The sequence below is a fragment of the Sparus aurata genome, chromosome 10, assembly GCF_900880675.1.
Source record: "Sparus aurata chromosome 10, fSpaAur1.1, whole genome shotgun sequence".
In the NCBI taxonomy this organism is placed as follows: Eukaryota; Metazoa; Chordata; class Actinopteri; order Spariformes; family Sparidae; genus Sparus; species Sparus aurata.
In genome coordinates this window covers 483,168-510,190 of record NC_044196.1, presented here as the reverse complement: position 1 = coordinate 510,190, position 27,023 = coordinate 483,168, and the positions used below count along the sequence as shown (strand labels likewise).

At 45.4% G+C, this 27,023-nt stretch overlaps 6 protein-coding genes across 6 annotated transcripts in view; 1 reads left to right on the top strand and 5 right to left on the bottom strand.

Annotated features, from left to right (window-relative positions):
* Positions 1-27,023, bottom strand: part of LOC115590052 (zinc finger protein 239-like) — a 285,383-nt gene that overhangs the window by 213,683 nt on the left and 44,677 nt on the right. The gene's annotated exons all lie outside the window — the stretch shown is intronic.
* On the bottom strand, positions 19-4,760 carry LOC115590024 (zinc finger protein 239-like). Its single transcript, XM_030431265.1, has 2 exons — positions 4,630-4,760; positions 19-1,616 (listed from the first exon to the last, which is right to left on the bottom strand). Exons 1-2 carry the CDS (start codon positions 4,711-4,713, stop codon positions 738-740), a joined length of 963 nt encoding a protein of 320 aa, XP_030287125.1. The 5' UTR covers positions 4,714-4,760; the 3' UTR covers positions 19-737.
* Positions 16,200-19,003, top strand: LOC115590023 (zinc finger protein 239-like). The gene is made up of 2 exons (XM_030431264.1): positions 16,200-16,309; positions 17,793-19,003. The coding sequence occupies exons 1-2, from the start codon at positions 16,244-16,246 to the stop codon at positions 18,705-18,707; spliced, it is 981 nt and encodes a 326-aa protein (XP_030287124.1). The 5' UTR covers positions 16,200-16,243; the 3' UTR covers positions 18,708-19,003.
* LOC115590078 (putative protein TPRXL) lies at positions 19,344-21,831 on the bottom strand. Its single transcript, XM_030431341.1, has 5 exons — positions 21,669-21,831; positions 21,210-21,360; positions 20,439-20,603; positions 20,124-20,269; positions 19,344-19,599 (listed from the first exon to the last, which is right to left on the bottom strand). The coding sequence occupies exons 2-5, from the start codon at positions 21,334-21,336 to the stop codon at positions 19,546-19,548; spliced, it is 492 nt and encodes a 163-aa protein (XP_030287201.1). The 5' UTR covers positions 21,337-21,360; positions 21,669-21,831; the 3' UTR covers positions 19,344-19,545.
* znhit1 (zinc finger, HIT-type containing 1) lies at positions 21,995-25,906 on the bottom strand. The gene is made up of 7 exons (XM_030431344.1): positions 25,829-25,906; positions 25,653-25,725; positions 24,830-24,927; positions 24,471-24,546; positions 24,298-24,377; positions 24,041-24,210; positions 21,995-23,220 (listed from the first exon to the last, which is right to left on the bottom strand). The coding sequence occupies exons 2-7, from the start codon at positions 25,675-25,677 to the stop codon at positions 23,199-23,201; spliced, it is 471 nt and encodes a 156-aa protein (XP_030287204.1). The 5' UTR covers positions 25,678-25,725; positions 25,829-25,906; the 3' UTR covers positions 21,995-23,198.
* plod3 (procollagen-lysine, 2-oxoglutarate 5-dioxygenase 3) overlaps positions 26,233-27,023 on the bottom strand; it is a 10,988-nt gene continuing 10,197 nt past the window's right edge. Inside the window, exon 19 of the mRNA XM_030431162.1 lies at positions 26,233-27,023. This exon is cut by the window's right edge and continues 523 nt beyond it. The gene's annotated coding sequence lies outside the window, so the exon portion shown is untranslated.

Here is a 27,023-nt window from a genome sequence, read left to right as displayed (position 1 = left end):
AACAAAGTACACAACAAATATTGTGTAAACGTTTATTTAATGAAGCACAATCATTTAAACAGAAGAGATGTTTTAACAGTAACAAGTTTCCTAATCGATAATCGACTGTTGAAACTACAACATTTAAGATTTTCACTGAAAACACAACTTAAAATCAGCATCTCTATAACGTCGTCTTATGTTTCTGCTCTTTAGTTTGAAGGGTTTCGTCCAGGTCCAAAAGAACCAGACCAGACGAAGATAAACAGAACCAATAAACAAAAAAAACACTGAACATTTGTCAGTTTACACCTCAGAAAGTAAAAGTCTGAGGCGCAAAATATCAATAAAGCAAATATCCAATATCAGTGTTTCTATTAAAAGACAAAGTGTCAAATGACATAAAACGCTTTTTTACCTTTTTTGAATCATTTTAACAGTTTAACTGACACACATTTGTCAGTTTGGCTTCCAAAGGCACAAACACTTTTTGTTTATTGTTTCACAACACACAATAAAACAAATGTAATTCCTAGTTTTTTTGTGGATAATGTGTGTTTATCAGGATGTTATGATGTCGTTCACATTGTTACGACACTCTAAGGTCCACAAGTCCAAACATTTCAGCGCAGACGGCTCTTCTGTTGTTGTGACCTGAGCTGTGAGCGGCGGATCAGAACTTAGACAACTGCAGTGTGATCGCACGTGTGTGACTGAATAGCTCTGCATTGGGGAAAGGTTTGGCCACACTGGCGACATCAGTACAGTTTGTCTCCATGACAAACAGGTCTGTGGCCGCTCAGGCTGCTCTGACAGGTGAAGGTTTTCTGACATGTATCAAAGCTGGACGGTTTCTCTCCCATGTGACTGCGCTTGTGGGTAGAAAGCGACGATAGCTGAGTAAAAGTTTTGCCGCATTCTTCGCACCAGTACGGTTTCTCTCCAGTGTGAATGCGTCTGTGACCTTGTAAGCTGTTTAACGAAGAGAAATCTTTGCCGCACATGTCACAGCTGTATGGTTTCTCTCCAGTGTGACTGCGCTTGTGGAGGGAAAGCGCAGACAGCTGAGGAAAAGTTTTACCACATTCTTCACACCAGTATGGTTTCTCTCCGGTGTGAAGGCGACGGTGGACTTGCATTGCGCTGCCTCGAGCAAAGGACTTCCCACAGAGGTCGCACTGATACGGTTTCTCTCCGGTGTGAATGCGTTGGTGGCGGTTGAGTGTAGTCCGTCTGATGAAGGTCATTCCACACTGGTCACAGCTGTGGGGTTTCTCCCCGCTGTGGGAGCGCTGATGGATTTTAAGGTATTTATCAGTCGTAAAAGCTTTCTCACACTGGTCACAGCTGTATGGTCTCTCTCCAGTGTGCGTGCGCTGGTGGGTTATGAAGTGAGTCTTGTGTTGGAAAGAAGCCCCACAATGGTCACAGCTGTACGGTCTGTCTCCGGTGTGACTACGCTGATGGATCTTTAAGGTTCCAGCTCTGGCAAAGGCTTTCCCACACCGGTCACAACTGTGTGGTCTCTCTCCCGTGTGGACGCTGTGGTGGGCATCCAGGTGACTCTTGCGTTGGAACGCTTTCCCACACTGGTCACAGCTGTGTGGTCTCTTCCCAGGATGAGCTCTCTGGTGATCCTGCAGACAGAGACACAAACAGTGAGACACCCGTCAGTAGAGGCCCGACGAACCAGATCAATATATCAGTTCAGTGATTGATGATCCAGAAACACAGAGAGAGAAATGTCAAACACTGATTAATGAAATTACAGCCATGTATTAAATTATAAGATCAAACATAAATATTTACTCCTCATTGATCAAAGTAGGGCTGTGACGACGCGTCGACGACATAAATTTGTCGACATGAATAACAGTCGACGCGTCGTCCCAAACACTTTGTCAAGTCTCCGCTGTTGGTCATTCACACAGAGCGAAGCACTGCTGGAATAAAGACAAACCGCCATGTAATTCACACAGAAAGCTGCGTTGCCGCTCCTAAAGAGACGTGATGGTACACATCATGATGATGACATCGGGTGTTTCCCAGGTGTCCCCCTGTTAATCTAAACCCGCGGACAGTTTATAATCATATACTGTTATTAGGTGTAGTGATTGAGATACTGACCCACCAAACATCCTGGGAAGTGACGAAGTTACGTTTTTCGCGCTAAATTACATAATCACCATCAGTAAACAAGACGCTGCGTGAATCTGTCACTTGCGGGTACGGAGGCTGTTTGCTGGGGGAAAGTTGACTGAAGTCTCGGTCGTGAGGGCTGACCATCGCGGTGATTTCTATCAACACAACCACTTAAGTGAGTTAAAGTTTTTGGCTGGTGACAGACGCTGTTTTAAGGGCAGAAATGTGACGAAGAGTTGGTAGGACAGGCGGGAGGACAGACGCTGCTTCGCCTACAACTGCAGTATTTTTTTCCTCATGTAAGTTACCAACGACAGTTACAGTTACTACGTTACTGTTGTTTGGTCATGTAACGTTAAATGTGTGTGTGTGTGTGTGTGTGTGTGTGCATGAACTACACACGTCAGAGGTCACAACTGTAAAGCAGCACTTTGTACCGCCTACTTCCGGGTTATGGAGCTCGGATTAGTTCCAAACACTGTCATTTGGGCAATGGACCTCATTCACTTACATTGCGGCGCATCAAACAGTTCCAGAGGTAAGTAGCTGAAATATTAACCTCTTTTGAATCGTCAACTGTCTATATTGTATCAGAGCCCCTTTGTGATGCTTATACTGGTCTTCGTTTGTACGTGCACAGCGTAATTATCTATATTTTATCTTGGTTGTTAGAACCAATTTTCAAGCATTGCATGCTAGCTATTTAGCTAGCGCGACTTCGCCAGCTGTGAAGGTAACGTACGAGTCCGGTAATGAATCGCAAGCAACTTTTATATTAAAGATGTTTGGTGACTAACAAGCAGAATTTACATGTATTATCAAGGGGTTTTATTTATTTTGGCTTTTATCTGCTGAACCTGACCGTGTCAGCCATCATTAGTCGGTTATGTGTGTGATATAGGACTCATTCTAGCTGCTAGCACTGGTAGAAATACGGGGGCGTTTGTGATAAATATTTCATTTAATATTTCATTGAATTTTGGGACATACTACCATTTTTATTACGTGACGTGTTGTTGGCTGCATTGAATTGTTTGTGCTGTTCCGTGTTGTTGGCTGCATTTAATGTTTTGTGCTGTTCCGTGTTCAATTTAACATGGTTACTCTCATTACTTCATGTAGGCTACTGCACTTTATTGTAAGCGGCTGCTGCTGGTGGTCATGGCGGCGGCGGCTGACGATGGTGGCGGTGGCTGCTGATAATGGTTTGCTAATTTGGTCCTTCTCCTAAGTTTTTTTTTTTTTTTCATGGTTGCGATGTCATGGATCACCTGCCCCTGGTTTTTGTTTTTCTTTCCACACACACATACACACATTATTGTTGTCTGTCATTGTTTAATAAAAAATACTTTCTTTGAAAACATGGATTTGTATCAGCCATACTTACACTGATGTCTCAATAACTGTAACAGGAGTTACAAGTGTTTTGTTATTTGCTTAAGTTACTTGAGTTGAGTTACAGCTAACGTTACGAACCCAGAACCACAGAGAAAAATCTTAATAGCTCTGCAGTTACCTATGGACCCAAGCATGCAGGCGTAAATTAGTTTTTTATTCTGTCATAGTTTTGATAATATGTGTATGGCTTAATCTGAAGTATTCTAGTAATATTCTTAGTCGTAACATGACCATGTTTCACGTTGTGGTCCTGGGGTAGCCACGTTCATCAGAAGAAGTGAGCTAACTGCTAGGTGCATGCTGAACAGACCACAGCAGACCTCTTAGTGCTACCACGAAGGTAAGCTAATGGCTGAATCGGAATTTATAAGCCAAATCACGGTAATCAATAATACAGGCCAGTTGTGCTAAAATGAAAATCATGAGACGTCCATCATCACATGAATGATACGAAAATAAAAGTAAAAAATGCACACTAAGCTTTTCCCTCCAAAAATGTAAAAGATATCTAAGTAATACACCGCTTTTCTTTGTCACCCTGAATCTCAAAATGCAAAACTGACATTAACAAAAACGTAATAATGCAATAACAGCTGAAAAAGTACTTGAGTGTGTGGTTTTTTTAATATTTACCGTTCAATAACTAAATGGCTGCTGCTGTCTGTCCCATAGAAGAACATGACAGCCAGCCCGTGTTTTGGAACTTTTGGGGCTCACATGAACAACGTGACCGCCCCGGCGGCGACATCACAGAGTGTCGGTACTCTTTCTCTCTCTGCTCTAAACCTCATGAGTTCGAGCGGAAATGGCGGCCGGACGGGGACACGTGTTCGTGTTACGTCATCAGGACACTGAATGTGTTCGCGGGGACCGTTGACGCGGAATATCGATCCGCAGTCGATCAGCACGGACTCATTCTACACTTCATCTGAATGACGTCAGCCTAGGTTTCACCGCGGGGCAAAAAATGGCGGCCGGCTCGTCATAAACTCCAGAACAGAACCTTCAAACATGAGTCCGCTTCACACAACCTCATCTGGATCGGTACCTGGAAACATGCAGAACAGAACCACCGACAGAGAGCCGACCAAACGAACCGACAACACGAACCTCTTTGCTCCGATGGTTCGAGTCACTGCTCCAGTGATCCGGGTCTTTGCTCCGGTGGTTCGGGTTCTGGTGGTCCTCCTCCATTCCGTTCTTGTAGTGCCACTGGTCGCTGGGATCCAGCAGGTTTACTCTGTGACCCGGTCCGTGTTCTGCCCGGTAAATTCAGTCTGGTTCAGGATCACTGATGAACCTCGCGAGGCCTCCGTGTTCTCGCGGTCCCACAGCGTCACTTGTGCTGCGTTCAAGGTACAGAAAGAGGTCGGACATCCGTGTGCATTCTGTGAACATTTAAACTGAGCTGAGCAGATTTTAAACTTTAAACGTGTTAAAAAACATGTTCGACCTGAAATAAAAACTGTCCTCGTCACAGACATCCCCTCTCCTCATTGGTGCGGCCTTCATGACGTCAGAAAGCTGCTCCGTCATGAAGTCGGGTCCCGGCTCCACAAGCAGCGGTTCAGACTTGTAGGTGTTAGAGTTCCGAAGTCTCCTGAACGCAGCATAAGAACCCGTGAGATGCGGTAACATCACGAGAACACACGAGGTGAGTAAGGCTCGGCTTTTGACCTGTGTGGTTCTGATCCAGAGTTCTGATGCAACTAAACAGTGTCACAGAACATCTGTCAGCTGTTTTACTTTGACACCGAATTCAATCAGAAATATTATTTATAACTGAAGTTCTGTTCTGGAACAAATCAAATAATATACTGAACATTAATTTATCTTCTCTGTAATTAATCAAGAACATTTATTTATTTATATTAACATAATTCACCTTGTTGACATTACATTTCAGCATTTGATCCTTTACAATGAAACGAATCATAAGACATGATTTAAATACTTAAATCACTTATTTTACTTTGACTGAACTGAAGTTTAATATTTCAGGAGTTTTTTTTCTCTTCAGCTGCAGTTCAGTCAGATCAGAACACAAAACACAGAAGAAGTAAAGGTGGGCGGTCCTGAAAGTCATGAACCAATCAGAGCGGTGGGCGGAACAGGACCGCCCCTCCACGTCACACTCTTATATGTGAGCCTGAAGACCACCAGACAGAATCCAGACTGAGTCCAGGACACAGAGGAGACCCACAGGACGATGGAGAACCAGAACCAGAACCCTGGAAGAAGAGGAGGCGCGTGCTCTGACGGCAGCAGCATTCAGGTCAGTGGTCATGACGTCATGATGAGTCTGGAGGGTTCTGTGTATCATTGGGTCACTGAGTTGTTCTTATCCAGGGTCAGATTTCTAAATGTCTCTGTGGGTTCTGGTTCCATCTGGAAGAGACTGAAGAAATGAAAGCTCGTTGTCACTTCTGCTTTCTTAGTTGTCGTGAAGTTGTTGCTGTTGGTCGTGTTTGTGTCAGTTCAGAACAAAGGCAACAGTGTGTTTGGACCTGTTGTGGACTGTCGGCCATCTTGTCTCCACGTCTTCTTTCTGCTGCGGACAGAAACTTCCTGCAGGTCCAAACTTCATCGATCATCTTTGTCAGAGATCTGAGTCCAGATACTCAGCTGCTGTTCCGATCATCACCAATCGTCTCAGTCCAACATGGTCTGGTTCTGTTCCTCACATGTTCCTCTATATGAAGTGTTTGGTGTTCAAGCGGTCGTCAACAAAACGCGCGAGACTGCATTTTGAGCCTTTTGCTGGCTTTTTATTGACGAACAAGATTCGATCATCAGCTGCAGCACAAAATATTACTGAAGCATTGAATCAGTAATGTCAACAGGTTCTGATCAGGTTCTTTTCACTTCCTGTTGATGTTCTCAGCAACAATAGAGAGCAGCTGTGTAGTCTTCAACATGAGTACAGATTAAAACCAGATCTCCAGGGTCCAGGTTCAGGGGCTCCGTCCTGACTCCTGTAGAACCAGAGCCGGGCCTGTTGCAGCTCTCTGAGGAGGGGCAGTCTGTGTTGGGCCTTTTCATCCAGGTGTGAAGTGTTGGAGGTCTCTCCTCCCCCTTCATGATGGTGGAGGTGAGCATCCTCTTTTGTTCTCCAGATGTGTCTTTTGTTGGAGGTATTGGGCCGGGTCGTCTCGACAGCATTCAGCCAAAGTGAGTCGTTTGGCCTGGGGGGAAATTGTGGAGGTGGAGGTGCAGCCGCAGAGGTCAGACTGAGGGTGGAGGAGGGTTCTGACCTGCTGAGGGGGGATGTGGAGGATGATGGTGTAAACTGTGAAGATGGAGTCCACAAAAAGGATCCTCTTAAAGGAGCATTCTGTAGTTTTAGATAAGAACCAAACTCTTCATGTAGCTGTGTCAGAGCTCTGAGGTGTGTTTGGGCTCATTGTGGGTTCTGCCGGGCCAGGGTGGAGTCCGAAAACATCTTCCAGCACCTGGTATCACTGTGGGTCCAAACTCTGCTGTCGTTCTCAGATGCTCTGGTCCAGTTCAGGTTAACAGGACAGTTAGAGAGCTCGTCTACGTGGTGTCAAACTGTTGGACGCTGCTGTATGTACAGAACCTCACATCATGAGACAAGTGACGTAAAACAGCCTTCTGTCCGGACTTTGATGTTCCTGTCAGCTGCAACAGTTGGACTTCTGGAGGATCAGTAGATTTTCTCATGTTGACTTAAAGATCATTTAATGTTTTGAATATTTCGTCTCACTCTCTCTCTCTCTTTCTGTTGCCATAGAAACAGGGAGAAACAAAGGGACGGAAGCAGTCACACAAAATACCGACATCACCAAAGAAATCAGAAGTCCGCCCGAGAGGTCACACCGGAGGGAAACCACACGAGTGTGATCAATGTGGGAAAACTTTTGCTACATCCAGTTCCCTAAAGACCCACCAAAGCATTCACACAGGAGAGAAACCACACGGTTGTGATGAGTGCGGGAAAGCTTTCCTATCCAAGGCTACACTGAAAATCCATCAACGTATTCACACAGGAGAGAAACCATACGGCTGTGAAGAATGTGGCCAACACTTCAGAACAACGGGTGACCTCAGAGTCCATCGCCGCGCTCACACTGGAGAGAGACCGTACGGCTGTGACCAGTGTAGCAAAGCCTTCTTAACATCCGGTGACCTGAACATCCACAAACGTGTTCACACTGGAGAGAGACCTTACAGCTGTGACCAGTGTGGAAAAGCTTTCACAACTCGAGGTTACCTTCAGATCCATCGACGTTTGCATACAGGAGAGAAACCCTACAACTGTGAATACTGTGAGAAAACCTTCGCCGCTCAAGGCAGATGGGCAATCCACCTTAAAATGCACCGCGGAGAGAAGCCGCATCAGTGTGACCAGTGTGGGAAAAGTTTCCTTCTGTCATGTCAGCTAAAACAACATCAATACATTCACACGGGAGAGAGACCCTACCCCTGTGAGCGATGTGACAAAGCCTTTTCTAATCCCGCCGGTTTAAAAAGACACCATATTGTTCACTCCGGGGAGAAACCATATGGCTGTGACCAGTGTGGGAAAAGCTTTGCAAGAACTCGTGGCCTTAAATCCCACGAGCAAACTTGCAAGAGAAACCTTACGTCTGGGACCCCTGTGGAGATTCTGCTGTCCGAGTCGGTGACCACCATCTCCATCTCGACACTCACATGATGCAGGAGTGAAGATCCGTCAGAACTTGTGTGGTACCGAGGTGTTTCAGTGACCCGCTCGTTAATTCTGCAGTTATGACTGTAGATTTCATTTCAACACATTTGGAAATTAATTTCAATTGAAGTTGTTTTGTTTTTATTCCAGTTAAAATCATCTTTAGTTCAGAAACTGACATGTTCAACATTCAACACAAAACTGTGCAAGCTCATTTCTGCCACTGAAATAAAAAAGGAATCAAATTAAAACTGAGCTTGATGAAAGAAATGTTCCTGTTTTAAGTTGAAATAAAAGATAAAAAGTTGAAATCAAGAGGAAAAAAGTTGTGAGTGACACTAACTGAAGAATTTTGACTTTTTATTTGATAATTTTGAGTCATTATTTGGTGATTTAATTCATAATGTGAAGAAAAGTCCAGATTTATTTTGATGAAAGTCAAAATTTAAAAGTATTCTTTAACTGAAGCAAGCTTCAGTGGAAACTCACACTCTGAATTACTCCTTTAAATGTGCTGAATGATGGAGTGTTGTGATTGGTGCAGGGCCTTCATATTGTTCGTCTTCTACTTTTCTTCCTTTTTCTTCATTTGAACACGATAGTTGTGTTTGATTTGTAGAAAGTCGCCTGGAACTGGATGCAAGAACTAAATGTGACTCTGGTTTCTGTTAAAGGTTCTGTTCTGGTCATCAACGAGCCTGAATGAAACTGAAGTTCAGAGATATTCTGAGTTGTTCTGACAGATGTGAACCCGTGTGGTAGGGCTGGGTGATATGGACTAATAGTCATATCCCGATATATTCAGGCTGAATATCGATATACAATATATATCCCGATATTTTTATGCAAAGTGAGAGCAAATGTTCAGTCAAAATCAAAGCCAAATATGACATGTAGGTGGGAATTTTGTCATTTTAGGGGCAAGTCCATTTGGCCTGCACTTTTTTTTTCAGGGGCACCAAGGCCACATGACAGGGCACAAAGGCCACTGAGTAAAATGTGTTGATTTACCTTTCAGACTGATACCATAACATCCTAATTTATAATAAGACATGGATTATGTATTAAAACATTTTTTAAATACCAATATCAAGTTAATGTTACATTAGAAAGTAGTTTTTGTTAAGTAGGGTTAGGGTGAGAAGGTTTTTGTGACACCTCACTGAATATTAGTGTTATTGAATATTTCTCCCAAATAGAAATTCCCCAAAATTATGGCAAAGCACATTTTTTCCAAACAAAAAATTGTAGAATAACCAGCAGGAGACCACTGATGTGTGGAATGATTTTGGTGACACTACACTCTGAATAATAGTGAAGTTATTGAATTTTTTGTAGTTTCTCTTTTCAGGTGCTTGCACTTTGTAGACGGTCCCTGCTCCCTCGTCTCACAGCTGGCTGACCATACAGACCAGAGTTAATGTCCAGACACTCGTTTTGATTAACATACGGTTGTAGCTTGTTGTCTTCCTCACTACGGTAGGAAAGAGCCGTCGTTTGTGTTTTAACAAGGTTTCACTTATGAGTTATTGATCCGGGAAGTTCGAATCTGTGAATATATTTCCAACTTTACCGGACTAAATCCTACCACATAAGTCAGTTACGTATCATGTCAAACCGGCTGAGCTCGCTCGCTGTGCTGTAAGTTTCCTTCTTCTGTTTTGAGACGCTGCTGCTGTTTGAGAGGCTTTCACGTGAGATCATCGTGATGATGAGACTCCACCTGCGCGAACCGCGGACTCACTGAAGTTACTGTGAGTGACTACTGTGCACTCAGGTGGCTGTAATTAAAGGGAAGCCCGCTACGCTGACTGGTGGCCGTGCGATGATATTTTTTCACGGGGTATCAAGGCCAAAGTGTGGGGCAATGGCGGCCACCAAAGTGTCTGTTGAAGAGTGCCGGAGTGTCTGTTCCAGCCCCTCCCCAGGTGCTGTTGATCAGTGTGGAGTCTTCTGATTGGCTGGTTGTGTGGAGGAGGCGTGGCCAGAGACCTGGGGGGAGAAGAAGACAGTTTCATCGTTATTAACTGGTCACAGAATTAAAACTACATCTGATTTTCATATGAAGAAGGAGGAAGTCCAAATCTGACAGATGCTAACATGCTAACAGTGATCCGGGTCTTTGCTCCGGTGGTTCGGGTTCTGGTGATCCTCCTCTATTCCGTTCTTGTAGTGCCACTGGTTGCTGGGAACCAGCAGGTTTACTCTGTGACCCGGTCCATGTTCTGTCAGGTAACTTCAGGCTTCTGACCTGTGTGGTTCTGATCCAGAGTTCTGATGTAACTAAACAGTGTCACAGAACATCTGTCAGTTGTTTTACTTTGACACCGAAATCAATCAGAAATATTATTTATAACTGAAGTTCTGTTCTGGAACAAATCAATAAATATATTGAACATTAATTTATCTTCTCTGAAATTTATCAATGACATTTAATTATTTATTATTTATAGAATCAGAATCAGAATCAGAATTCCTTTAATGTCCCGCAGACGGGGAAATGAGTTTGTTGCAACAGCAGAATATTACAAGACAGAGAAAAAAAAAAAGTAGACAAAAACAAATTAAAAAGGAAAGAAAATAGAATAGAATAGACAAATGTACATATTTACATGAATAGTGCAAAAAATGAGCAACAAATAGTTATATACAGATTTTAAGTATAGATCATAAATATGGGTGTTTGTACAGACTTATTGCACAGTGCAGAGTGCAGGGTGAGGTCTACATGGAGCAGTGCTGGTTGTACAGTCTGACAGCAGCAGGAAGGAGCTGTGATACCTCTCCTTCACACTCTGAGGGTGTATCAGTCTGCTGCTGAAGGAGCTGCTCGGTGCTGTGACAGTGACCTGCAGGTTGGACTCCTGCATCAGCAGTGATGACATCATCATCCTGCTCTCTCCCACCACCTGCACTGAGTCCAGAGGATCCCAGGATGGAGCTGGCCTTCTTGATAAGTTTATCAAGTCTCCTCCTGTCTGCTGCAGAGATGCTGCTGCTCCAGCAGACTACTCCATAGAAAATGTCTGATGCCACCACAGAGTCATAGAAAGAGGTCAGGAGGTCCCTGCAGTCCAAAGGACCTGAGCTTCCTCAGCAGATACAGTCTGCTCTGACCTTTCTTACATGTAGCTGCAGTGTGATCAATCCAGTCCAGTTTATTGTTCAGGTGAACTCCCAGGTACTTGTAAGATGTCACCATCTCAATGTCTGTTCCCAGGATGTTCACCTGTGTGCAGGTTGTTTGTGCCTGCGGAAATCCACCACCAGCTCTTTGGTCTTCCCGGCGTTGAGCTGGAGATGGTTCTGCTGGCACCAGTCCACAAAGTCCTGAATAAGTTCTCTGTAGGCTCTGTCCTCCCCATCCGTTCCCTGTGGGTCCCCTGTACTGCAGGTTATTGTGTCCGACACGTAGTCCCGAGTCCTCACATACTGTGGCCGGTTAGTGAGGTAATCCAGGATCCAGGATGTGAGGTGTTGGTTCACCCCTGCGATCTCCAGCATGATCTCCAGGAGTGCAGGCTGTATAGAGTTGAAAGCACTGGAGAAATCAAAGAACATGATCCTCACAGTGCTTCCAGGCTTCTCCAGGTGAGACAGTTAGTGTGTTTACACTAGGGCTGTCAGTTTAACGCCCTAATTAGATTAATTAATTACACTGCAAATTAACGTGTTACAAAAATTAACGCAATTATTTATGAGATTCTGAGTGGCAATTCAATGTGCAAGCATTTTAAATTTGGCCCATTAAATGAACCGTAGGCTACTTGGCAGTGGCACATCACGGTAGCACCAGCACCGAGGAATTTCCAACCTGCGTCGCTAATCAAGCAGGGTGACAAAAGACATGGACGCGACTCAGGGGAGCAAGGCGAGCACATGGTTGCTAGGGCCTTTGAACGGCAAGTTTCTTTATAAAAAGAACGAAGACGGGACTATCAACAAGAACGCGGTGATTTGTAACTTTTGTAAAAAAGAATTCTCCTATCACCGAAGCTGCTCCAGTTCAACTTATCATTTAAACGCTAAATTGTATTAATTTAAGTGCAGTGTTGTGGGTAACGGAGTACTCTAATTACTTTTTTCGTGTAACGTAAAGCGTTAGTTTCGTGCGTCAAGCAATCAGTAACTTCGTTATTCTTTTTTTAAAGTAATCCGTTATTTTAAGTTATTATTTCTCCGGATAAGGAAAGGAAAATCCCAACTGCAGCCTGCTTTTTGTCCGACAGTACTGTGCCACCTGCGGATGTGTCAGCGGAGGCGCAGCGCTGTGATGCGTCTGTACCCTGCTGCTGACCTACGTAACCTGTGTGTAGGTGTGTGTGTGTGTGAGTGTGTGTTAGGTGTGTGTGTGTGTTTGTGTGAGTGTTTTCGAACCCTCGGCAAGATGGCAGAGAGGACAGCTTTTGCATTGTGGAAGTACGCACATTATTTTCAATTCGCCAGCGAAAAGGACAAGAACAACATAACGACAAAATGCACACTCAGGCTGTGTGTGTCAGTTAAGTTGCAGCATATGAGAGGCGCTGCAAACGGCTTTTAATTTTTGGTAACACATGAGTACTCTAATGCGTTACTTTTACTCATAGGTAACGCTGTAACATAACTGATTACTTTTAATTGATGGTAATGTTGTAACCTAATTAACTACTTTCCAAAGTAACTATACCATCACTGTTTAAGTGTATTTGTATTGCATTTTTGAATAATGCATCTGGCCTAACTGGTTTGCTGGGATGTGCTTGACTATTTTCTTTTAAATTTTATTTATTAAACGCACTTCACCAATAAAAATGTGGATTTCAAATCTTCTCTTCTTAGTGTATTCAATTGATTAGTCATGCATCGCCTGACAGCCCTAGTTTACATGCACAGCTTAGTCAGATTACAGCCATAGTTCGACTATGCTACTCAACCAGTCAACTGCAATTATTCGAGTATACATGCCGATGAGAAAATCGGATTATTGGGCCCGAGCATGTCATACCCCGGTACGCAAGGTGGCGCTGTGCCCATTTCAACTAGTGGTAACAGAAACACCTCCGTCTGACCTCTTTTAGATCACCAGCTGCCTCGGCATTCAAGAAAGATGGCGTACATGATAATTACACAAACTAGATTCACAATGGCGCTCTTTCTTGCGGTGATTTCGGAGGAAAGACGCCGCCATCCGTCTACTTCCGGCTCACGGCCCTGGGGAAAGAAATCTTGCGCCTGCGCAAAATGCAAAATCTGATTTGATCTGATGGAACGTATACATGCAGGAGTAATGCAACTATCAATCAATAATCTAGGTGTTTTAATTCGACTATGAGAAATCCGATCCGGTCCAATTTTAGTCAGACTAAGGTGTATACATGCATCTTAAAGATCCAATCAATCCAATGATGGCGTCATCCACTCTGATGCCGGGTTTATATGCAAACTGGAGAGGGTCCATAAAAGGACCCATCAGAGGGCGGAGATGGACGAGGACCAGCCGCTCCAGAGTCTTCATCAGGTGTGAAGTGAGAGCAGCTGGTCTTTAGCTGTTAAAGTCTTTTGGGTGAATGATTTTGGTACAGGTACCATGCAGGAGGTTTTCCACAGCAGTGGCACTTTTCCCAGCTTCAGGCTCATGTTGAAGATATATTCCACAATCCTGCACAGCTGGTCTGCACAGGACTTGAGGAGCCTGGAGTTGATCCCATCTGGACCCGTAGCCTTCTTCACCTTCATCTTCCTCAACTCATTTCTCACCTGGAGAGACGAGAGGGACAGAGTGGAGCAGGGGGGCTGAGTGTCAGATGTGGGGGAGGGTGGATGTCAGGGGGGGCAGTGAGGGGAGACTGTGACATGAAAGCCGTGGAGAGGGAGGTAGAGGTGAGAATAGGGCAGTAATCAGGTGGATGGAAGAGGTGGTGGGGGGCAGCAGAGATGGCTGGGTCGGGGGAGGGGTGGGTGTCTGATCAAACCTATTGAAGAATAGGTTCATGTCGTTCACCCACGTCTGATCCCCCGCAGCCTGGGAGTCTGGAGTCCTCTGCCCTGAGATGGTTTAAAGGCTTTTCCAGACTCCACTGATGTTTCTCTGCTGCAGCTGGTCCTCCATCTTCCTCCTGTAGCTGTTCTTCCCCTCTCTGATCTTCCTCCTGTAGCTGTTCTTCCCCTCTCTGATCTTCCTCCTCAGCTCCTTCTGCACAGCCTTCGGCTCCTCCTTGTTTCTGGACCTAAAGGCCCTCTTTTTCTCCTTAAGAAGGGCCTTTATGTCAGGAATGATCCAGGGTTTGCTGTTTGAAAAACACTGTACAGTCCTGGTGGGTACAGTGTTATCAACACAGAAGTTTATATATAGTCCATTATTCAGTCTGTTAAGCTGTCGATGTCCTCCCCATGAGTAACACACAGTTCTTCCCACACAGTGGAGTCAAAGCAGTCCCTCAGAGCCTCCTCAGACTCCTCAGCTTTAACTGTGCGGATTTCCACTGGTTGCCTGTTTGCGAGGTGCTTGTACACAGGCAGGAGATGCACCAGGTTGTGGTCAGATCTTCCCAGGGGAGGGAGGGGGGATGAGTTGTATGCCTCCTTGCTGCTGACATACAATAAGTCCAGTGTTTTATTGTCTCTGGTGTGGCAGGTGACATACTGTGTGAATGTGGGCAGAGTGGAGGACAGAGAGGCATGATTGAAGTCTCCAGAGATGAGGAAGAGGAAGAGGAAGAGGAAGAGGGCCTGTGGTGCTGTGTCTGCAGTGAGCTTGTGACTGAGTGAAGAACAACACAAGCTGCATCAGCGTTAGCAGAGGGGGGGATGTACACAGCGAACACAATCACCTGTGTGAACTCCCTCGGGAGGTAGTACGGCTTCATGCTAACAGCTAAAAGTTCGATGTCCTTACTGCAGACCTGTTCTTTAACAGTGATGTGCCCAGAGTTACACCAACTGTCATTAACAAACACAGCCAGCCCTCCTCCTTTCCTCTTACCGCTCTCTGCCGTCCTGTCTGCCCGCCGCAGTTGAAACCCGGTCAGGTTAGCGTCCGTGTCCGGGGTCAGCTCCGTTAGCCACGTCTCAGTGAGCACCATGATGCTGCACTGGCGGTAGTCCCTCTGATGCCGGGTCAGCACCGTTAGCTCGTCCATCTTATTGGGGAGAGATCTTACATTCCCCATGATGACAGACGGGAGGACAAGTCTGTAGCGTTTCCTCCTGCGACGGCGAACAGCTCCTGAACTGCACCCTCCTCCTCCTCCTCCTCCTCCTCCTCAGCTCGCAGGGGACATCAGGCCGCTCATGCGGTGGCATGGTGGTGCTACTGAGGGTCAACAGCTGATCCCTACTGTAGAAAAAAGTCAGAATTCTGACTTTAATCTCAGAATTCTGACTTCAAAGTCAGAACTAAAAAAAAAATTCACATGTGGCCCTAATCCTCTTCCATATGATCCGACTGAACTGCAGCTGAAGAGAAAATAAAAAACTCCTGAAATATTAAACTTCAGTTCAGTCAAAGATGAATAAATGATTATATGGGTTAGAAAATCATATTTTATGATTCGTTTCACTGTGAAGGATCAAACGCTGAAAGTTAATGTCAACAAGGTGAACTAATGCTACCAAGATGGCGCTGCGTGTTGTTCTTTGTTGTTTGCTGTTCTTTTACTTTTTAACTATTCTTTTTTCCTTCTCTCTGGAGCTCTCTGTTTGGGCAGTATGGAGACCAGACTCACTTCTCTTGTTCTGGTCTTAATACTTCTTTTTTCACCGTTCTCCGCCGTGTCCGGGAGCCTGTACGCAGCCCTATTGTTTTTTCTCAGAATTCTGACTTTTTTCTCAGAATTCTGACTTTAAAGTCAGAACTAAAAAAAAAATTCATATGTGGCCCTAAACCTCTTCCGTAGGATCAGAACACAAAACACAGAGGAAGAAAAGGTGGGTGGTCCTGAGAGCCATGAACCAATCAGAGCAGTGGGCGGAACAGGACCGCCCCTCCATGTCACACTCTTATATTTGAGCCTGAAGACCTCCAGACAGAATCCAGACTGAGTCCAGGACACAGAGGAGACCCACAGGACGATGGAGAACCAGAACCAGGACCCTAGAAGAACAGGAGGCGCGTGCTCTGACGGCAGCAGCATTCAGGTCAGTGGTCATTACGTCATGATGAGTCTTGAGGGTTCTGTGTATCATCGGGTCACTGAGTTGTTCTTATCCAGGGTCAGATTTCTAAATGTCTCTGTGGGTGCTGGTTCCATCTGGAAGAGACTGAAGAAATGAAAGCTTGTTGTCACTTCTACTTTCTTAGCTGTCGTGAAGTTGCTGCTGTTGGTCGTGTTTGTGTCAGTTCAGAACAAAGGCAACAGTGTGTTTGGACCTGTTGTGGACTGTCGGCCATCTTGTCTTCACGTCTTCTTTCTGCTGCGAACAGAAACTTCCTGCAGGTCCAAACTTCATCGATCATCTTTGTCGGAGATCTGAGTCCAGATACTCAGCTGCTGTTCCGATCATCACCAATCGTCTCAGTCCAACATGGTCTGGTTCTGCTTCTCACATGTTCCTCTATATGAAGTGTTTGGTGTTGAAGCGTTGGGACAACAAAACAGGCCGAGATGCCATTTTGAGCCTTTTGCTGACTTTTTATTTGACGAATAAGATTCGATCATCAGCTGCAGCACAAAATATTACTGAAGCATTGCATCAGTAATGTCAACAGGTTCTGATCAGGTTCTTTTCACTTCCTGTTGATGTTCTCAGCAACAATAGAGAGCAGCTGTGTAGTCTTCAACATGAGTACAGATTAAAACCAGATCTCCAGGGTCCAGGTTCAGGGGCTCCGTCCTGACTCCTGTAGAACCAGAGCCGGGCCTGTTGCAGCTCTCTGAGGAGGGGCAGTCTGTGTTGGGCCTTTTCATCCAGGTGTGAAGTGTTGGAGGTCTCTCCTCCCCCTTCATGATGGTGGAGGTGAGCATCCTCTTTTGTTCTCCCGTTGTGTCTTTTGTTGGAGGTATTGGGCCGGGTCGTCTCGACAGCATTCAGCCAAAGTGAGTCGTTTGGCCTAGGGGGAAATTGTGGAGGTGGAGGTGCAGCCGCAGAGGTCAGGCTGAGGGTGGAGGAGGGTTCTGACCAGCTGAGGGGGGATGTGGAGGATGATGGTGTAAACTGTGAAGATGGAGTCCACGAAAAGGATCCTCTTAAAGGAGCATTCTGTAGTTTTAGATAAGAACCAAACTCTTCATGTAGCTGTGTCAGAGCTCTGAGGTGTGTTTGGGCTCATTGTGGGTTCTGCCGGGCAAGGGTGGAGTCTGAAAACATCTTCCAGCACCTGGTATCACGGTGGGTCCAAACTCTGCTGTCATTCTCAGACTCTCTGGTCCAGTTCAGGTTAACAGGACAGTTAGAGAGCTCGTCTACGTGGTGTCAAACTGTTGGATGCTGCTGTATGTACAGAACCTCACATCAAGAGACAAGTGACGTAAAACAGCCTTCTGTCCGGACTTTGATGTTCCTGTCAGCTGCAACAGTTGGACTTCTGGAGGATCAGTAGATGATTTTCTCATGTTGACTTAAAGATCATTTAATGTTTTGAATAGTTTGTCTTACCCTCTCTCTCTTTCTGTTGCCATAGAAACAGGGAGGAACAAAGGGACGGAAGCAGTCACACAAAATACCGACATCACCGAAGAAATCAGAAGTCGCAAGAGGTCACACCAGAGGGAAACCACACGAGTGTGATCAATGTGGGAAAACTTTTGCTACATCCAGTTCCCTAAAAACCCACCAAAGCATTCACACAGGAGAGAAACCGCATGGCTGTGATGAGTGCGGGAAAGCTTTCCTGTCCAAGTTTACATTGAAAATCCATCAACGCATTCACACAGGAGAGAAACCGTACGGCTGTGAAGAATGTGGCCAACACTTCAGAACAACGGGTGACCTCAGAGTCCATCGCCGCGCTCACACTGGAGAGAGACCGTACGGCTGTGACCAGTGTAGCAAAGCCTTCTTAACGTCAGGTGACCTGAACATCCACAAACGTGTTCACACTGGAGAGAGACCTTACAGCTGTGACCAGTGTGGAAAAGCTTTCACAACTCGAGGTTACCTTCAGATCCATCGACGTTTGCATACAGGAGAGAAACCCTACAACTGTGAATACTGTGAGAAAACCTTCGCCACTCAAGGCAGATGGGCAATCCACCTTAAAATGCACCGCGGAGAGAAGCCGCATCAGTGTGACCAGTGTGGGAAAAGTTTCCTTCTGTCAAATCAGCTAAAACAACATCAATACATTCACACGGGAGAGAGACCCTACCCCTGTGAGCGATGTGACAAAGCCTTTTCTAATCCCGCCGGTTTAAAAAGACACCATATTGTTCACTCCGGGGAGAAACCATACGGCTGTGACCAATGTGGGAAAAGCTTTGCGAGAACTCGTGGCCTTAAATCCCACGAGCAAACTTGCAAGAGAAACCTTACGTCTGGGACCCCTGTAGTCGGTGACCTCCATCTCCACCTCGACACTCACATGATGCAGGAGTGAAGATCTGTCAGATCTGTGGTACCGAGGTGTTTCAGTGACCCGCTCGTTAATTCTGCAGTTATGACTTTAGATTTCATTTCAACACATTTGAAAATTAATTTGTATCGAAGCTGTCGTGTATTTATTCCACTTAAAATCATCTTTAGTTCAGAAACTGACGTGTTCAACATTCAACACAAAACTGTGCAAGCTCATTTCTGCCACTGAAATAAAAAAGGAATCAAATTAAAACTGAGCTTGATGAAAGAAATGTTCCTGTTTTAAGTTGAAATAAAAGATAAAAAAGTTGAAATCAAGAGGGAAAAAGTTGAGTGACACTAACTGAAGAATTTTGACTTTTTATTTGATAACTCTGAGTCATTATTTGGTGATTAAAGTCATAATGTGAAGAAAAGTCTAGATTTATTTTGATGAAAGTCAAAATTAAAAAGTTTTCACATGTTTCTTTAACTGAAGTGATCTATAGTAGAAACTCAAACTCTGAATTATTCCTTTAAACGTTTAAAAGTTTAGAGCTATTCTGAGTTGCTCTGACAGATGTGGACCCGTGTGGTGATGTAAGGATTATAACGGACCTCTAACAACAGGTGGTCCTGCAGCTGTGACTGTTCACATGTTCAAAGAAAACTCACTAAATAAACTTCTTGAATATCAAACTCGTGTTGATACTTTTTATTTCCAGTTTCTCTGAAGCTTAAAGATTAATTTCCATCGTTACGACCTCGGGATCGGGTTCCTCTCTTCAGGCTCAGTTTGAAACAATCAGCAGAGAATAATCACTGACAGAACAGGAGAGGTTCAGCGGTCTTGGTTCTGACTCTGGTCCGGGTGCTGTTGATCAGTGTGGAGTCTTCTGATTGGCTGGTTGTGTGGAGGAGGCGTGGCCAGAGACCTGGGGGAGAAGAGGACAGTTTCATCGTTATCAACTGGTTACAGAATTAAAACTACATCTGATTTTCATGTGAAGAAGGAGGAAGTCCAAATCTGACAGATGCTAACATGCTAACATGCTAACAGCACCATACAGGCCGGTTCAGTCAAACGGTGTTGATCCAAAGTTAGCAGGATTAGCTGTTAGCACATCCTGTTAGCAGTGTGTTCATGGATGAACTGGATCACTGTGATACTGTAGAAACTTTAAAACATGAGGATTCTAAAGGGAGTTCTGAATGGTCTGTTGTCTGATTTCTCAGGGGATTCCTGGACGTCTGTTCTGGACGGACATTAGAGATGATGATGTCATCAGGCAGTGACGTCACACTGAATCAGATCAACATGTGTTTGATGTCAGTTGTTCACACTTCACTCAGTCAGGACTCTGAGGACGAGACAGGTTTTCATCCTGGAGATTCATTTTTAATCTCGTCCTGAATGACGAGTTCCTGTCTGAATGTGTAACTGTTAGATGGCGCTCACCGCTCTTCCTCTTCCTCTTCCTCTTCCTCTTCCTCGTCCTGAGAAGACGGTGGTCAGTCCGTGGTGGGCGGGGACATGTTTGAGGGGGCGTGTCTTCGAGTCTTTCAGCTCTGACAGCAGCTCTGGGCTGGACAGCGACAGACGGGCTGGACGCAAACAAACATGGAGACTCAGTTCAGAGTAGCATGACACGGAAGAGGAGCAGAACCAGGACACCGACCCATCAAACAGAACTTTACACTGGATCTATTATTAATTAAATGTTGGAAGAGAGGAGGCGACCAATCAGAGCGAGTCTGACTGTAAGCAGCTCACCTTGTCTGCTGCTGAAGCCCGGAGAGGACGAGGAGGACGAGGAGCTCCGGGGGGACGAGGTCAGGGTGGGAGTGCAGGGGGAGGACAGAGGAGAGGAGGGGGAGAGGGGGGAGGAGTCACTGGACTCAGTGATGTCACTACGAGACCTAAACTTGATCCGGCACGCTGAAAACATAAGAAGACTAAAGTGAGACAAACGTCAGAGATTCAGACAGAACAACAAGTTCTGATCCAAAAATCATCACAAACGTCTTCACATGGACCCGTCGTCATGTTTGTATCCTGACGTCAACATGAGCCAAACAAACAAACAAACACACAGAGAGTAAACGTGTTTTGTTCTGTTGTTTCTGTCGTCACAGTCCTGAGGTGTGGGTCCAGGTTCTGGAGAGTTTTGGTTCGGGTACCTTGAAATCACTTGAATTTTACTGGAAAAGCTGAAAAACAAGCAAGCTAAAAAATGTGATTGTTGTGATTATTTTAATGTAATTTTGTGCTTTTTCTGTTTTCTGTCCATTCAGCATCGTCTTTGTGGTCATTTTGTGTTTTAAATGTAATGTTGCATCATTGCGTGTGTGTGTGTCTCAAACTCTGTAATTCTTCTAATGTTTTAGGGACATTTTTATCTTTTGTTCTGATTCTTGTTGTAAATTTCATTGTGTTTAATTAGCAAATGTCTTTTCTAATTCTGGATCGTTGTGCCATTGTGGTGCCGTTGTCTTGTTGTCGTTGTGTTGACGTTGTGTCGTTGTTGTCATGTCGTCTTCTCACCCGTCAGAAACTCGTCCTGCAGCTCTGGACTCTGCAGACTGGGAGGAGGACGAGGAGACGGCGGAGAGGACGGGAGCTGAGCGTCTGCTGCCGTCACTGAGGTAGATGATGGTGATGATGACTTCATGATGTTTGTCTGCAGTGGGCGGAGCTTCAAAGAGATTAGATCTGTCAGCAGAGAACTCAGACGTCCCACAGTGATGTGACACCTGAACGCATCATTCAGAGACTTTCCTTTGATCATGTTCTGATTACAGGTTCTGATCACAGGTTCTGATCACAGGTTCTGATCACAGGTTCTGTCAGCGACGCAGCTGGTTTTGGTTCCTCGTCATCATGAACTGCTGATTACAGCTTCTCACGGTACTCGAGTGCAGCTGCTCTTTACTTTCTGCACAGTGACGGGTCAATGACGGATCAATACCCTCTGTGATCAGCCGGGTCACGAGCTCCACTCACCTGTGGCGTCTCTTCACGCTTGTGTGTTCCACAGGAAACATCGCCCGTCCCGCTGCAATAAAAGCTCCCAGTCGTCCCAGTTAGTCCCGATGACCCGAGTGACTGGAGTGAAGCTGCTGCCTGACGAGGACTTCCTGCATCCGGAGCAAAGTCTGCTGCTGCTGCTCTACCCCACACACACACACACACACACACACACACACACACACACACACACACACACACACACACACTCTCTCTCTGGTGTTACATAAATACACTGTGTGTGTGTGTGTGTGTGTGTGTGTGTGTGTGTTTTCAGAAAGAACACAGACGACTCAAAAGTCCACATTAATTATTGACATATTTTTAATGACACAGTTGCCATGGATACCAGGAAGTAGAAAGAAAGTCAGTTGGACCTTTAACCCCCCCCCCCACACACACACACACACACACACACACACACACACACTCACAGGTGATGTCACTGATCACATGAGATCATTCAGGTCTGAACTTGAACCTTTTGGATCCGTATCTTCTATCAGCAGGGATCAATAACTCTGAACTGATCGATCACATTGATCATTAACTGTGTGGAGGCTCGCTCTCTTTTAATCCGACACATTTGTCTTTTGTTATGTTTTGTTTTTCAGATGGTGTCAGACTGACGCGGTCCTGCAGCTGTAATCTGATTACTCTGTGACCTACAGTCCGTGGTGTCGGCGAGCGACTGGCGATCGTTTACATCACTTCTCGTCAATCGTTCATTTAAAGACGCTCTCAGTCGTCTCAGTTAAACAATAAATCACTTTATTCTGCCACATTAACGTCTGAATGAGCTTTTGTCACATGTCGTCACATCTGTCCAATAAAAACAAACATGATTATTGTCTTCAAGAGACGTTGTGTTGTTTGTGACAATCAGCAGCAGAAGAAGAAAACAGGAAGTGTTCTTTGTGCTGAAGAAGAAGAAGAAGAAGAGCTGCTGTCAGTATTCAGGCTGCTGTGGACACAAGAAGGTGAACGAGGAGCAGCTGGAGTTTGACGGCACGAACAGTTAACATGTCCCATGAACTCAGAGAGGAGCTGAACGTCTCCGAGGACGACGGTGACAGAGAACTACTTCCTGTTTCACCTGTTCACCATCTTAAAGCTGAAGGTCACGAGCTCAACTTCCTGTCAGCCGTCTGAACTGATGACACACTTCAGATCTGACAGAGCCAGGCTAGCTGTTTCCCTTTGATTACAGTCTTTGTGCTAAGCTAAGCGTCTCCTGACAAACCTTTCACATCTGTGGGAGGACACAACAGCAGCACACCGACTCTCACAGAGAGACACGCAATGCATCATGGGACGGCGAAGAACAGAGAAAACTGATGAGTAAATAAAAGACGAGTAAAAAAGTCACATCACTTCCTGTGACGGCTGTTTCTGGAGTCCACTGATGATCATCCAACGCTGTGACATCACTACTGACCCCGCCCCCCCGCTGTCTCTCTGTGACCAGGGAGCATCATCATCATCTCCATGGTGACGAGGCGGCAGTTAGAGCGTCCACTTCAAACACCTGCAGAGACACAGACGGTTTCATTCAGAATCAGTTTTTAGTCAAAAGTTCAGTTTTTGTCTGTGAAGTGAAGAAGAACTCAGTACACGTCCCTCAGAACTTCACCTGCAGACCACAAATACTCAGTTACTCTCCTTCAGTACATGTTTCCTGTCTGTGTACTCTGAGTATCTGTGTGACTTCTCCTCTCTACATGTGAACTTTCTCCTCCTCACAGCTTCAGAACAGCCTCGTTACTTTAGTTTGATGCATCTGAGGTGAATTCTGGATTATTGTTATTTCCCAGCATCAGCAGACTGATGTGGACCAATCAGAGCACATCACGCACGGCAGACGCAGCGAGACGAGACAAAGACGTAAAAGCCGTAAGAAGGCGTAAACAGACAGAGAGGGAGACTGGAATGTGGAGAAAAGGCGTGTTAGTGTCTCGTATCTGCAGAGAGTTTCTGATTTTCTCTCTTTGTTGCTGCTCGGGACGCTTTACCAACCCAACATGTGTCTATTTGACGTCCTGGGAATGAGACTCAACAATCAACTGTCTTTGTGGTGCGTTCAGGAACAGCTGGGACAAATCCTACTGATTCTACCTTTAACTTTAATAGTCTTTGAATTCTATTAATATGACGTGAGCTTCAGTTAGCTTTGAGCACAAATGTCCTTCAGAGGGAGACTTTTTACTCTGATACTCTGAGTACATGTCAGAGCCTGTAATCTATTACTTTACTGGAGTAAACAAGCTGGATCAGTATGTGACCTCGTCCTGGAGGACAGACTGTGGACTGTGGACTCCTCGGTGTCTCTGAGGGCGGCTGTGATGTACCTGGTCTCTCTGTGAGTGATCAGACACTTGCTGCTGCAGTAGCGCCCCCCGCAGGTGGTGCAGGTGTAGTGGGAGGGGAAGCCGCAGACGCAGCAGAAGTGTCGGGGGGGCAGAGAGGAGGGCGGGGCCGCCGCAGACAGGTAGTTGGGCTCCGGCCTCTCCGACAGGTTCTACCAATCACAGGGCAGAAAAAGGAGAGTCAGCTGACGGCACATTCACGACAGCCAATGAGAACGCAGCAGAGACGTGTGACCCACCTCCTCCTCCAGCAGCGTTGTGAAGTTCTTCCTGAATCGCTGCTTGAAGTGATCGCCCCTCGTCTTCCTCTTCTTCTTCTCTGGACATAGACACAGCAGAAGAAGAAGAAGAAGAAAACATTTACACTCTGAGCCTCAGCTGCTTTAAATCAGGACAGTAGAAGAAGTCTCACCTGGTTCTTCTGTCTCACTGAAGGCAGGCAGGCGGGCAGTAGGACCTGGGGGAGGGAGGGAGGACAGAGGGTCGTCCTGGAAACAACAACAACAACAACATTAACATTAAGTATGTTTACAGCAGCTTCCTGTCAGCGTGATGACACACAGATCTGTGGCTGTAGACAGCAGGACAATGTGAGACCGGCCAGTCAACACATGTCCGTCTGTGACAAACACCTGGTCACAGGTAAGCTGCTGACGTCACTGACTGCGGCTGCAACAGAACCTTTGTAAAGTTCTGACTACAGTTTATACTGTGAAGAAATCAGGGCTCACAGTAAAACAGCTGCTTTTAGAATGGAACACTGAGACTCACCTGGAAGTTGTCTTTCTCCAGAGCCTCCAGCTGCCTCGACAGTCTCCTCTGACGGGTCGCTTCATCCAGAACTCTGCGCTGACCGGCCTCCACCCGAGCTGACAGACAGACAGACAGACACAGACACACACAGACACACAGACACAGACAGACAGACAGACAGACAGACAGACACACACACACACACACACACACACAGGAAGATAGAGAGACAGACAGGGAGAGAGACAGAGTTTACATTCATCTGCTGCTCTACACTTAAACTGAACTACATTATAAAAACCTTAAATGTATCACTTCACACCGTGATAACTGTCTGAAACCTCTACACTGAGGCCCTACAATGACTTTGTTGTGACCCACAGATGACTTCAGTATATTCGGTGTAGTAGAGACAGAGATATTAGCCGTCAGTCGTCTTCAGTTCCGGCCCAAAGCGACAGCTCTCAGCCTGCAGGTGTCAGAGGAGCTAGCTACAAGCTGAAGCTAAAGCCGTTTACTAGCCTCGACAGACCTAGAACAGTTTCACTTTAACGAATACTTTATAAGCCGAATTGATCTTATTCATGTAACAGTTATAAATATGTAACAACAATAACAAAGACGACATGTATCGCGTTAAATCGCTGGTTGATGGAAACGACGTTGTTTCTAGAGCTAGCTCCGGAGCCGCTGCTAACACAAAGCGAACAAAGGATGCGTTAACTCATCTTTAAACCCTCCAGACCTCCATCTTCTCTTAATCTTTCTTAAAGACGCGACGGTGTGCTGTAGTAAAGTCACGTTTTCATGTGTAATCTGGTTAAAATTAAGATAAACCCACCGGAAACTTTCTTCTCCAACACCATGTTGGCTGTTGTTGTGTCGCCTCCTCTCTACGGCAGCCGCAGAGGTACCTACCAAACCAAACCAGGCGAAGCGCGTATGTCTTTTTAACAGATCCACTCACTCACAGTATTACTGAAGACGTCCTGAAGTGAAACCTGAAGGTCAAAATACCTGAAAATCTCTGCTGTTTGTCTCCACAGTGAGTCTGAACGAGAAAAACTTAAATTCTAACGTACGCTTCTTTGCTACGGCAAGCCAGAGCGGATTATTCCAGAAGCGCGTTTCCCTTTGTCGCCACCTGGTGGGGAGATTTCACATCACAGGTCCTTCAGCGAGTTTGTTACTGTGATTTGTTAATGAAACTCACTGTAAATATTGTAACAACAGTATTTTATCAACGTTAAAGAGCTCCATGTGGCACTAACAGACATGTGCAACAAAACATTAAAATAATAAAGATCTAGAGAAAGAAATGACAGCAAACGCCTAATGATGACAGTTTTTATTAACTTGTTCCTGTTGTTTCTTGTGTTTCTGTGGTTATAATCTACAAACAGAACAAACGCAGCCGGCTGTCACAGTTACATTATTTATTAAAATCTCAAAACTTTATTCGCTCATTAACAAATAATTTAATGCAGTTTGTACAAAGCCAGAGAGCGCTGACTCCTCGTATCGACAGGCACGCATGGAGAGAAAACTACAGGCAGCGTCGGGTGGAAACCTCGTACGTCCTCACGCACACACACACACACACACACAGTGAGGTGTGTGCGGAGACGACGGGCTCACAGCACCGTGATGGAAAACTACATGATGGAAACAAAGAAATGAACTTCAAACACCAAACAAAGACGATGGAACATGGAAATATAAAAGTTTCTCAGTAACAGTTTTAAATCCTCCCCGACATTTAAACATTCACACACAAACATTCTAAACTTTAGTTTTCTCTGTGAAACATTCTCACTGGACTCACTTTTACCTTCTCTGCTCATTAAAAATTCACTGTTACGCTTCTGAGCCACCTGATTGGGCCGAAACAGCTGCTGCTGTGGTTGCCATGGTAACCCCAGCATCACAGAGTTTTAACTCGAGCATGATAACAAAACTTTTAAGGTAACGTAATCCTCCTGATGGCGGCGCTGCCCTGGGACAATGGTAACCACGGTAACCATGGTAACCAGGAGGACAGAGGCCGCCCGTGCTGCTGGATCAGCGCCGCGGAGTGAAGAGGCCTACTTAGTCTGCAGAGACGTCATTTTAGAGTTTGATGGAGTGTAACAGCAGAGAGACACACACACAGACACACACAGACACACACACACACACGCACACTCTGCTTGCATAGGTTCAGGTAGTGTCA

What these genes read in the sequence shown, in the direction of transcription:
- LOC115590024 (XM_030431265.1), bottom strand. Translation starts at nt 4,713, where the DNA reads ATGGAGGAGGACCACCAGAACCCGAACCACCGGAGCAAAGACCCGGAT. An exon ending in CGAACCATCGGAGCAAAGAG is followed by an intron (nt 1,617 to 4,629) that starts GTTCGTGTTGTC and finishes CTCTGTCTGCAG; the next exon opens with GATCACCAGAGAGCTCATCC.
- LOC115590023 (XM_030431264.1), top strand. Translation starts at nt 16,244, where the DNA reads ATGGAGAACCAGAACCAGGACCCTAGAAGAACAGGAGGCGCGTGCTCT. An exon ending in CTGACGGCAGCAGCATTCAG is followed by an intron (nt 16,310 to 17,792) that starts GTCAGTGGTCAT and finishes CTGTTGCCATAG; the next exon opens with AAACAGGGAGGAACAAAGGG.
- LOC115590078 (XM_030431341.1), bottom strand. Translation starts at nt 21,336, where the DNA reads ATGAAGTCATCATCACCATCATCTACCTCAGTGACGGCAGCAGACGCT. An exon ending in GCAGGACGAGTTTCTGACGG is followed by an intron (nt 20,604 to 21,209) that starts GTGAGAAGACGA and finishes TTATGTTTTCAG; the next exon opens with CGTGCCGGATCAAGTTTAGG. An exon ending in GGGCTTCAGCAGCAGACAAG is followed by an intron (nt 20,270 to 20,438) that starts GTGAGCTGCTTA and finishes GTTTGCGTCCAG; the next exon opens with CCCGTCTGTCGCTGTCCAGC.
- znhit1 (XM_030431344.1), bottom strand. Translation starts at nt 25,677, where the DNA reads ATGGTGTTGGAGAAGAAAGTTTCCG. An exon ending in TGGAGAAAGACAACTTCCAG is followed by an intron (nt 24,547 to 24,829) that starts GTGAGTCTCAGT and finishes TGTTGTTTCCAG; the next exon opens with GACGACCCTCTGTCCTCCCT. An exon ending in ATCACTCACAGAGAGACCAG is followed by an intron (nt 23,221 to 24,040) that starts GTACATCACAGC and finishes GTGTCTCTGCAG; the next exon opens with GTGTTTGAAGTGGACGCTCT.